The sequence below is a fragment of the Leptosomus discolor genome, chromosome Z (assembly GCF_034619465.1).
Source record: "Leptosomus discolor isolate bLepDis1 chromosome Z, bLepDis1.hap2, whole genome shotgun sequence".
Classification (NCBI taxonomy): Eukaryota; Metazoa; Chordata; class Aves; order Leptosomiformes; family Leptosomidae; genus Leptosomus; species Leptosomus discolor.
In genome coordinates this window covers 36967654-36980196 of record NC_141419.1, presented here as the reverse complement: position 1 = coordinate 36980196, position 12543 = coordinate 36967654, and the positions used below count along the sequence as shown (strand labels likewise).

The 12543-nt window shown below is 37.1% G+C and overlaps 1 protein-coding gene across 1 annotated transcript in view; it reads left to right on the top strand.

Moving 5' to 3' along the window:
* Positions 1–10738, top strand: part of LOC104351546 (guanine nucleotide-binding protein G(q) subunit alpha) — a 130995-nt gene extending 120257 nt beyond the window's left edge. Inside the window, exons 6-7 of the mRNA XM_086479609.1 lie at positions 6776–6929; positions 10548–10738. Coding sequence (XP_086335735.1) covers positions 6776–6929; positions 10548–10738 — 345 coding nt within the window. The remainder of the gene's footprint in view (positions 1–6775; positions 6930–10547) is intronic.
* The last annotated feature ends 1805 nt before the right edge of the window (positions 10739–12543 follow it).

Genomic DNA, 12543 nt, shown 5'->3' with positions numbered 1-12543 from the left:
CTGCTGCTCATTTTCCTTGTGCCAGCTGCCTGCAAAGCCCAGGAGGCCACAACAAGCTGCTGCTGCTGTTGGAGGGGGATTGCTGTGAAGCTTGGCATCACTGCTGGGAATGGCTGTCAGCTACTGAGAAAGCCTTGAGCCAGCTTCAGCTGCACATCTCTGTACATAGTTATTGACGAGTTTCTTTCTGCAGCGTTTTCCATAGAAGCTGAAATAAGATTGTACTGGGAGCAATTTGGTGAGGTAGAGCTGGCTCATAAAATCAGATCAAGTACTTAAACTATTGAATACTGCCTGCTCCCTCCTGTTCCTGTCCTCTTTTTAAAGACTGACAGTGTCTCGTTTCGTTTGTCAAGGCTTCCTTTGCATTACACCTGACAGAAAGTCAGATCCCCATTGCTGACCTTCTTCTATGTTCCTTGTAATCCTATCCCTATTTCCAGTAAATATACTGTAATGTGAAGCTGTTTCTTAGATAAGAAGTGCGTCCTGTTAAGTGTTTTTCAGAACAGAAATTCAAAAATTTCATTTTATCAAACATTTAATTAAGCTGATTAAAATATGTCAGTGATGTTGCGTATATGTTTAATAAAGGAAAATGGTGAGCATGCAATGGTAGAAGCTATCACTAGCAACAGAAAACCTGTTGTAAGAGAAATTTTAGAGAATAATAAGCAGTATTGTTGGAGAACTTACTTCTGGAACGAAAATTGTTTTGTCTTCCATGACATCCATAAAAGCTGATTTGCTCTGAGAAATCAGATAAACAGAGAGATGAAAGAAAGGTTAAGCAGGGATTGATTAGTCAAAAAATGAATTGCTTCTTATTTTTTGATTAATCCTTGAATCATTCTAAAATGGAATAATGAAGCCATTAGAATGTTTAATCTGTTACGGTGAACTCCGCACTGATACTGCTGTATCTGCTCAAACAGATAAAATCTACTTAAAAATCTCTAGGCTGTCTTTCAGTTCCTGCAAAACATGTGCAGAGTATGCATCCGAGTGACAAAATATCAAAATGTCTGTTCACCATCCTTAGTACAATTCCTTTCCATTTCTCTCTGAAATAATTGCAAAGGTTTTATAAATGCTGTATCATGGTCACATGAACTATTGGGACAGTCATGAAGGGCCCAGAGCCCATACCCTATGAAGACAGGGCGAGGGATCTGAGCTTGTTCAGTCTAATGCAGAGGACACTAATACTTGCCAGCAAGTACTTGAAGAGTTGCAGGTGTGCCGCAGAGCTGAACTTTTCTAGGTAGGCAATATAAGAAATTGTGGCTTGGGAAGTTCAGGCTGTATATTAGGAAACATTTTTCTCTTTGGTGTTAGTTTAGCAGTGGGACAGGGAGACCAGAGAGGTATTGAAATCTCTCTCTGTACAGGCTTTCAAGACTTGCCAAGATAGAGCCATGACTGACATGCTCCCATGTGTCGGTAGTCCTACTTGAACAAAAGACTAAACTGAATGAGCGCTAGAGATGCCTTCCAGTCAGCATTTCAGAGTCAATACTCTGCTGTCGTTTCAGTGATGTTTCAGTGGAAGATATATGATAGTCAGTGTGAGTACTTACAGCTGTTTACATTTAAAGAACTTAAAGCTGGAGTTGTTAGTCACTGGATGGTGCTTAATGGTATCAGCAGCACAGCAGCATCCCGGCTGATATGTATGTACGTAGTCATGCTTTCTGTATTCTCTTAAGTTGTAATAGTAACTGCCGTCATCTTAATTGTAGTGTTTTTACCACTGGTAGACCTAGCCCCTACTCAGAAGCCAACCAGGCAGCCAGACGCAGAATTTTTATTGGATAGGGGTAGTGTTACTGTTACATGAAGAGTCTGATTTTGGAACTAAACTGTAATTTTATAATTAGTGGTTTCTGGTGAAATAAAGGCAAAATTCTTCTCAAAATATAAATGTCCCAGTGTCTTAATACAGAGAATGTAGAAGGTTGCCTTTTGGGAAGAGCTACTTAGAAATGGAGAGCATATGATGATACTTTCTTACTCCTTTCCTAACAGAGCATCTGACAGCAAGATCTTGTTTAAGCTTGATGATAAGCAAAGGAGTAGCTTTGCAGAGGTGCATGTATATTTATAGTTAGAATTGTACTAAAGTACTTTGCTGAATCCATCTTCTTTACATGTTAGTAACATAAGAACTTAATTCTCTTAATGTTCATCTTCAGAGCTTGTGTTCGGTATTTATCAGCTTCCCCCACATAAGTTGACTGTGCTCTCTTCGTTAAAACTATCAGGAGTTTTTTAGTGACAAGTTGAACAAAACAGTCTGTAAATTCAAAATATATATTGCAGTGTTTTCCTAGGAAGTCAATCACTTTCCATTAGTATTGAAGCGGTAACATTTCATCTCTGTCCTCCTTTCGTGCCTTTGCCTTCTTGTAAACTTTGTGACTCTTCTCTGTTAAACAGAAACCATGAAAAGCAAATGCTTTGATTCAATACGTGGAATAATTTCAAAAAGAGAAGCCACAGGCTTATTGTTTTTTGCAATGATACCTATTAATTTCAAGTTTACAGTGCTGGGTTTTGGGACAGCTTTTAAGAAGTGTTGAGAGTTTAGTATGTATTTAATGAGATTTAACTTAATCTGTCTACCTTCCGCTTAAGGATAGGGAAAGGGGAAAAGCGAGTGAGATTTCCCATAATTCAGGTAACTGGTAAGCATTTTTATTTACTTGCTAAGGAAGGGCTCAGTTATGGGAAAACCACTCACCTGAAGGTGGCAGTTACAGAGAGGGAACAGAAGAGATAAGGCCCTTTAGGTTTTATTGTGTTATGACTACACACCAAGAGAAGATAGGGGTATGGTCAATATACAGTGAGTATCTGTCTTCTCTTTAGGGCATGTTAAGTACTTTGTTTTCTTACGCTTTGATACTCTAAGTGCAGTTCATGGCACTAAGAAGAGGTAGAAAAAAATTAGTGAAAAAACCTCAACCTAGGACATCTGTTTACTAGATTTTTTTCCCCACTTCTGAGTCCTCTTCACTTTTCATCTATGATATTATTATTAGATCTATGCATAATAAAGTTGTAAAAGAACTGACAAGAAAACCCCAAACCCCAGAGTTAACAATCAGTTACGGATTTTGGTTTTCCTTGATTTGACCTTTAGATCTCAAAACTACAATGCTAATGTGACGTAGGGCTGCAATAACAGCCCTGTAATTTATGGTGCTGTCAGATACCACTGATGTTTTTCATTCAGAGTATCCCCATGGATGATACAAATGCTAAAATAAGCAATATCTGTAGGAAGAGGCAATAATTTTATTAGACCAGCTGATACAATCAGAGAAAACAGACAAGCCCATGGACAATTACTCCATGACATTGTTGCATCTAAGATTAAAGTTTTCTTCCAGTGAAATGGCATTTACCATAGCAGTCATTTAATAATATATACATAATTTTACGTGTGTCGTACAATGAACTGAAAAGGAGTTTTCTTCATTAATATATTCACGAGGCTTTGGAAGACCCTTGTTAAATACAGATACAAAATCTGCCTTGAATCCCTGGACTTGACTAATCTGACCTTTTAAAATTCTAGCAGTACCATCTTATTACATGTGTCTTTTGTGAAGGCATAGTTGTCTGTGGAGCATTGCAATGTGACATACATTCAGAGAAGATAACCAGCGATATCCGGAGTCTTTTTTCCATGCTTGTTGTAAGGGCAGAACATAGCACTGCGTGGTCTTTTCTTGAGAAGGATCATGGAAATTCATAGACCTGTCAGTTATGGATGTTAAGGAGAGTGGTGTTTTTCTTAACTGATTTGGACAGCTTGTCATCCTTTGCCAACACCTTAGAAAATGTGTCTGCAGCCTGCCTAATGCCTTAATCCCTGCTGTTTGCTTCATTCTGCAGATGAAGGCACAGTAAAAGCTGTTCTGTAGTGATGTACACTCTGAAATAATCCCTATACCGAGACAGTTAATGTTCTCAGAGCTACATTTGGTGTGCAAGACTTTACTGTCTTACCTTCCCAATATACTCATCTGGTACAACTGTACAGGACAAGATCCTTGTACCATGAGAAATCATTCTACTTCAGTGGGCTCTGGCAATGTAATGTGCTTTTTTTATCATTTCCCATAATTCTCTGACTTCCAGTTAATTTTGTTGAATAATGTAATACAAAGTTAGCAAGGCAACAGTCTACTGCTGTTGTCTCTTCAAAACCTCTTTAAAATTAGGAATAGATTCAGATTTAGCCTGGCTCTTCCTGGAAGTATCGTTAACTGAATGACTTTTGGAGGCAGGTGGCTTCTGTTTGAAATGGAGCTTTGTCTATACTAAAGAACACAGTGAAGCGGATGAGGGTGGGATAATCTGGTAGTGTTTTGTTGAACTTAGTTACTTGCATCCTGAACTATGTATTTTTTCTAAAGCAGTTGATCATTTCTTTCAGTTTTGTTAGACTGCACATATTTACCACTTTTATAAATTTCTCAAGGCTGTAATTATTTCTGTTGATAGAACATTATTTTTTTCTGAAGCAGCTCTTTTACAGTGCCTTCTTAGCAGTATCCTTTTTTGGCATCCCAGATTGGTTTCGAATTAATTGAACTATCTTTGAAATTATGGAAACTTGCTTCATCTCTGATCTGTCTGTTGAGTGGAATCCTTAGTAGGTATCTCATCAAGGGGAGATTTAAGTCAGATGCCTCAAATCAAGTGTGAAAGGACGTTGAAGACACAGTATTTTGGTCTTTATTGTGTATGTTTCCTGGTATTTTTATCATATGCAGCACTTACAGAGTTAATGTTTTGCCTGATAGGTTGTCAGAAATTCTTTTAGGCATGATGGTAATGTAGTTTTAGTCTGCGTACCTTTTCTGCTTCATCTTGTTTGGCATCCCTTTCAAACAGAAAATAATAATGTGCTTTGGGTCTAATAACAGTGTTTGCAAAACACAGTTTTCTTGAGCTTCCTGTAGGAAGGGTCATAAATTTATCCAGACCAATTTATTTATTTTGTCTTTGCAATTCTGTGTTATGTACATGGAAAAAAAGTCAGCTTTATAGATGAAAATGTTGTAGCCCTCTTGAAGAGTTTTTGTGAAAAGCAGGAACTGTAGATGAGTAATTTCTGCATGTTTTCTGTCCAGTTTTCTTACTGAGAAGTTTTCAGTAGCTTATAAATTTACTGTGAAAGAACACTGCTAATTGACTCATGCTGTCACGTTCCGAGTGTCACATTAGAAGACACCAAATGTTAATGAGTTTAGGTAAATAATATAATTTAAACAGTAGTTTGTAAGTTTACATTGCCTTCTTTTTCATTAAGGTGTAAAAGTGAAAACTATCCTGTGTAGTTCCCATTGCCTTTCTTTAAGGCCTTGTTTAGATAAGTCTATATAGAAACTTGAGATGAAAACATGGTCTGATTAACAGTTAGTGTAAGGACTTAGGTTTTATGCTCATCTCTGTTGGCATTTCCATTTTTCTCCTTTCTGAATGAAGTCCTGGTACCATTGAAATCAATGTGAGTCATAAGAACTGACTTCCAGAAAGCAGAGGTTTTACTGCTCTGCATTAGATTCTCAGTCTATAAATCCAGCTATTTACTTTCACCCACCGCTCCAGCATGTGTTAAAGTTTTATAAATTGCTTGAAGTTTCTGTGCTGACATAAGAGACCAAACCATCAACTTCTACAAAATGGAAATTTTTTAAGGTTTGCCTTTGGGTTGTTTGTTTGGTTTTTTTAAAGTGCCTATTCTTCATGTTTATATTCATCTCTTTAAAATGCAAATTAATGCAAGTAAAGATACACACTTATTGCAAAACTGTTTGAGTTACCTGACAGGTTGTTGTATGGCTCAGCAATGGCAGAATTGAGATGTTTGACTGCCTTGCTGTTGTTCTCTGGAGCCCCATTTGATGGTGAAAGATTTTTTTTTCAGGGGCCTGCAGCTTTAAGTAATAATAATGAAAAGAGTAAGTTAATTTCTTTGTTTTCAACTCAATTTGTTCTGACTCTGTGTCAACCCCACGTCACGTCAGCCTAACAGTTCTTCAGAACTATATCAAATCATAACATAATTTTACAACAGCAGAAAAGTGTTACAAATAGAACTGTAGGTGTCACATTTCGGCTATAATGCAATGTGATTTTCAGGAGCAGTTAAGCAATTACAGTAAAGGCTAGCCCCATGATGTTAGAAACAAATTTAGCAATTTACAGGTTTTTAAGATTTTATGTCATAAGCTTTTGGTGTTGACAAAATGTTCTCAGGTTCCAAATTCACTTGCAGCTATTTTAAAGCTGATCTTTTTTAAGAATTACGCAACTCTGCACTTAAATTTTGGGAAAGGCCTATAAAATAAATAATGTTCTTAAACCTTGAGTTGCTTGTTATGTCTTCTTGTGGGACACTCGTCCCTACCATGAATTGCATGCATTTCAATACCCACCAGTTTGTTGTCTGGTCATAACTGTGCATGCTCAGACTTTAGAAATGTACTTCTTAACACCTTTCATGTTCGTGACCTGTGTTTTAAAGAATACTTATACTTGAGCAATTTAATTTGTAAAAGGAAAATGTCTGCAAATTTAATTAGCTGCTTACTTATTAACTGTAATTTAATTACTTGAACGTTGCATGTTGGAAAGAAGGTGAAAAAAAATGAAATGTATCTATTTACCAAATAAAGTGAAATTACATGAATTTATTTTTTAAAAAAAATAAATTATTTTCATGATCACCAAAATTCTGCTCTGTTTTTTATTCCAGAATCGAATGGAAGAAAGCAAAGCACTCTTTAGGACAATTATCACATATCCATGGTTCCAGAACTCTTCAGTCATTCTGTTCTTAAATAAAAAAGATCTCTTAGAGGAGAAAATTATGTACTCCCACCTAGTTGATTATTTTCCAGAGTATGACGGTAAGTATAATGACATCAGAGCTCATGCTCTCTTTACAATGCAGTAATGACAAATTTTAATAGCTTTGTCCAAATGCCAGACAGATACATCCTTTGATATATTTTGCTCTTTAAAAACACAAAGAAAGGTTTTTTTGCGATTTTTAATCATCTAAATTTTAAAAATATGATTGAACTCTTGTGGTATTTTTTTAGACTGCTAGGATTTCATTTTATGTTGTAATTAATTGTGGGTAGGATGGCAGAACCTTTCATGGGAAATTGGTGACTTTTAGGTGAGTATTCTCATACTGGCATTGAACCACATTCTGTCCTTTTTCATAAGTTGGGGCGAGGGTTTGAACTGAAGAACAAAAGCTAAAAGGAAATAGAAATGCATTCCTCACTTTTACACATTGCTTTCCATACTCTTGGTTTTTTGAGGTTTGGTTTCATATAAGGCTGAATATCTGAGAAACTGGTACCACTCCTTCCACCCTTCTATTATACCTCTTTTTTTACTTTATTTTCATTTTACATTATTTATGTGAGGCTTAATGTGCTTGTCCGTAAAAAAATTATGTGGATTGTACGGCTGTTTCTACTAAAACTGTACTTTCAAAAAGTTCTCCTGAGGTAAAAAGCTACGTATTTTGAGGCAACTGAGTGGAGGCCTTGGTAACAGAAAAATCAAACTCATAATAAGAGGTCTAAAGAACTAAATGCTTCTGTTTTAAAAAAAGAAATTCTGTTTTGTCCCACCAGGAAATGAATAACAGATTTGAAACCTGAATAAAAGATTACATCTCTCGTGTTCAAATGTGGAAAGTAATAATAGGAAAAATGTACATTTTGTTCATTTTGTTTCCTGTTTAAGGGGAAGGAAACAGTGAACAGCCTGAAGGATCAGACTGTATTATTTATGAGTCAGTGTAAGTGTAGTTTTGTAGTGCTATTCAGAAGAGAACTAGCAGTTGAATAAAAATTGCTGAATCTTTTGAGTTTACTTTGTGTAACAAGTTCCCTGGATGACATCCTGAAGGTGAGAAGACTCTACAGTCTGCTCTGTTTCCACTGCTCAAGTGACGATAAAGCCTGTGTGAAATGCTTGTCCAGGAAAAAAACAAAACCAAACCAAACCAAACCAAAGCCCGACCACTCAGCTCAGAGAAAGCCTGTTTCTCCTGTCCTTTGCCATTGATGAGGGTGAAAAGGGTTAGGGACTGGTAGGGCTGTTGAAGTCAAGACCTAGAAGTCTTCCAGTCTTTGTCTTTTAATTCTGCAGATCTTGCTGGACCTAACTCCATAGACAAGGTTGTGGTTTGTTGTTATTTCTTGTGGTGGCAGGGTGGGGTCCGTGGCTTGCAGAGGTCACTGTGCGGTCCCCTCTTCTGCCCAGCACACTTGGGATGTGGGAGGTGTGAAGATCTGAGGAAGGGATTGGAATTAGGTGCTTTTCAGCTGGATCACTTCTCCCATCCATTTTCCTGCACAAGGGAGAAAGTATCATAGGGATGGGAACGGCTAGCCAGGATGGCAAATGGGACTGATTAAATTAAGCTAAGCAGTTCAGTTGCACAGTGTGTTGTAACAGCATTGGAAGGAGAACTGGGGCATGCTCAGGGGTCAGTGTATCACATGAAGACATCCTTGCTTGGCTAGTACTAGAAGACCAACTCACAGACTAGAATGAAGAGCTGAGAGAGGCAGAGGGGACAAAGACAGAGGGGCTGTAGTTGGGAGGAAAAGAAGAGAAAAATGTTGATGTAGTACTTCTTATTTAGATCTTGAATGTATCATGTAGAGACTCTTTGAAAACTGCTGATTAGGGAGCAATGGACAAGAAACCTACTGATTTATATGGCAGTTCTTTTCCGAGTCTCCATATTACTTAGATCACATCCACTTTGCAATCTAAATTTAACGTTGACTCATTCATTTTTTTCCTAAATTCCTGAGGTCATATACATTCTTTCTAATCTCAATTTCCATACTTGAACTTCAGTCAAATGAAATGTTTAAATTACAAGGTAGTCAGTAGAGGTGTGATTAGGTAAGCAAATTTGGATACAGGCTTTGAGTAGTGCAGTAGATTTTGAGAGCACTGTGTCTAGCTACTGTGGAAATGTTCAACAAAATTCTAGGAAGTTGTTTAAAACAGTAAGTGTTGTATTTTGAAGAAATCTTTGTCTTTGAAAGTCTAAGAATTTTCTTCACAAGTACTGATAGTATGAGACTTATTGGTGCTGCTGTTTCTGTTGAGTCTGGGTGACCAAGTCATAGGCTGGAGCCTGTTGTGTTTTAGAAGCTGTAGAAGTGTTGAACAGTCCTCTGTCCTCTTCAGAGACCTTATGATCTGTTTACATCCTAAATGTCAGGAAATGTGTCATCTGTATATGAGTATGTATGTACATACATGTTCATGTGCATACACCCATGTGTTGCAGAATCTTACTTCCCTTCCACTTGGATTTGCAGCTCATTGGAAAGTATGTGATTTCTCTTCCATGTGTTCCCTACCTAAATTTTATAGAGTTATCCAAATTGGAAATGTTAGCAATTGTAAGCTTTTGAAGTATTAAAAATAAGGTTTATTATGCAGTTGTTGAAAAATATGTGGGCATGTGCTATCCCCCTCTGAAGGACAGAGCTACATATAACAGCTGAGTGCTGGTATTTATATAGCCATGTGAGAACAGGACTAATGAAGAAACTAGGAGGAGGAGGCAGCACAGAAAACATGCGTGTTCTGTAGAAACCCACATTCCAGAAACAGGGGAGCAAAGCGGTAATGGCCTTCAGAAATGGCACTGGAATAATGGAACAGAATTCAGCAGCTTGGGGCTAATGTTCTTGCTTCTGTGCTGCTCTTTTGGCTGTGAACATGAATGAATCCTCACTGTTCCAGGCTGGAATTCATTACTTTACCTTCTCTCTTCTGTAAGGCTGAACATGTGGTTTGGTTCCATAGACTCTCTGTCCTTCTGAGAATGACAACCTTAATTTAGATCTGGTATGATCATTACCATACATAATTTAGGTAACAAGTGATTTGTTAGAACGTAAGCCCTTTGCAGTCAAACGCCTTCAGCTGGAGAGCGTGTATATTTTATCACTGAAGTAAATTAAGTTCTGTTGGTGACTATTAAGTTCTACTGTCAGACCAACTGGGAATGTAACTTCATTACGCTACCATAAACCTCATAAAACTAGTAAATGTTGCAGTGCTAAAATAATTTAATTATAATTTAAATATAGTAGGTGTAGACTGAACATTCACCAATTCTATTAACATTTTAAAAAATTTATTAATATAGCTAATTTTTCGTTTTTCATTCCATGCAGTTGTAAATCATCTGTTTTAAACATTATCTTACCAAAGAAAGAGGATAGTCAGCAGGAAGAGAGCAGCTTTGACATGATAGCTCTGACTTGGATGAACTTCTGAAATTTCCTGCTGTCTTTATTTTTCATAGTTCCTACCAGGAAGCGAGTAGCCACTATATGATACTATTGATAATTTAAAAGTTGCCTGTCTTTTCTTACCTGAGGACCACAGACTGAGCCTTTCTTGTTTTCTGTTAAAGGACTAACAAGTTGACTTTTAAGAAAACTGACTTTCCTCTTCTTAATTATCAGGGCCACAACGGGATGCACAAGCAGCACGAGAGTTCATCCTGAAGATGTTCGTAGACCTGAATCCAGACAGTGACAAAATTATCTACTCCCACTTCACATGCGCTACAGACACAGAGAATATCCGCTTCGTCTTTGCTGCTGTCAAGGACACGATCCTACAGTTGAACCTGAAGGAGTACAACCTGGTCTAACTGTTCTAGGAGGCCCTCCAAAACCAACTTTGCGCGATTGAAGATATACAAGAGGGACTGTATTATCTGTGAAAACAACTTGCATAATACTAATTTATTGCCGGCCTGGACTCTGTGAATATCCACAGAGTTTGTAGTTAATATTATGATTTTATTTAAACTATATGGAGGAAAAACAAAAGATGCTGAAGTACATTCACAGCACATTTCCTCATTTTTTAGGCAAAACCTTCTGACTCAACGTGTTTTAAATTCTCCGTCGTACATGTATAAAGGATAGCAGTTTTTTGCTATTGAAGCAAAATCAAGCTGGTTTCCTCCTTCCCTGACCCTTTCTCTCTCCTTCCTTCCCCTACCCCCTTATCTTTTACAAGGTACAATGGCCTTTTTTTTCCCAGTTGCATTCCTGGGTGGAATATTTTCTGTTGAGTGATTTGGTCAGGAAAGTACTATCATCAGAATTTAAGTCATCAGTCATTCTAATTTTACAGTATATACTTTCTGTGAAGGATAAAAAGTATTGATACTGTGATTTTTAAATTCTTGACATGGGTGTCTTCATTCTGTCTTCAGTTTTGAGACTAGAATTGCAAAATAGAATTACAGTTGTCTAAGGATATTAAATTTAACCATATTTTCACAGTTTGGAAAGATGGACAGAAGACAGTAATGAAATAATTAAGACACAACCTGGGAATATGTTAGAATCTCTTTCTCATTGCCATGTGCCATTTTTTTCTCTCTTCTTTTATTCACAAATGCCAAATAGAAATGTCATAGACACTACATTTTCCCCAGTGGCTACAGCCTGAAACAGTGGGGTTTTTTCAGTTGTGTGGGATTTTTTTCTTAAGTTAGAGCTTTTTTAAGTGTTCTTTTTCCACAGTAGAAAAATTATTTTTATTGTATAAGATCAGTGTTGCCAAATCTGGCTTTTTATAAAACCAATGCTCTTGAAGCAAGATACTGATTGAAATGCCAAACTGATGGGTTGGGAACTGACCTGATTGAGTCAACTGCCAAATGATAAACAAACACAGCTTCAGCTCATATGTTCCCTTTTTTAGAAAGTGTTCCATTTTCTAACGCCAAAAGCAACAGTGTGAGTGAATATGCTACAAGGTGCACTATGCACACGCGTGTGGTCTACTAATTTAAAGACAGTTTAAATCTCTCCGTATGTCAGATATGGCATGAGATTGTTTTCTGTAATAATAGCAAGGCACCTTTAGTTGTATATCAAGAAATCATTGATGAGAGATCATGTTTGAGAACCTTTCTTGATGAGGTTGCCTGTTAACTAACTGATCCACAGACATTTGATGGGCTTTCATGCAAAATAGCCTCTCTCAGTGTTCTTTAGAAAAGATTTATTAATGTAAATGAAACAAGTGAGAAAATCATTCTTGAAATTTAAATGTGCAATTTTTTAACAACAAAAATGCAGCACACATCGATGAGCCTTTATTCTGCAGCTTAGGTTGAAAGGTGTTTTTTGACCAGGTGCATGATTGCTAGCAAGCTATAGAAAACTCAGAGTTCAGACGTATAATTGGATTGATTATCTGCAATGCTAAGTAGCACTTAACACAGAAGTTGCTGCCTCATAGCAGCGGATGGGAGGTGGAAAAAAGCATGGCTTATTAGTTGGTTACCAAAGTTAACAATAAATACTAATGAGACGTTTTTCATCCTTAACCCTCCCAACTCCAAAACAACAATAATAAGAACAGTTGCTATTTTTTGCTCCCTCTTAAAACACCTTGTAATTTAAAACTGGTTGTAGGTATAGTGCAATTACAAAT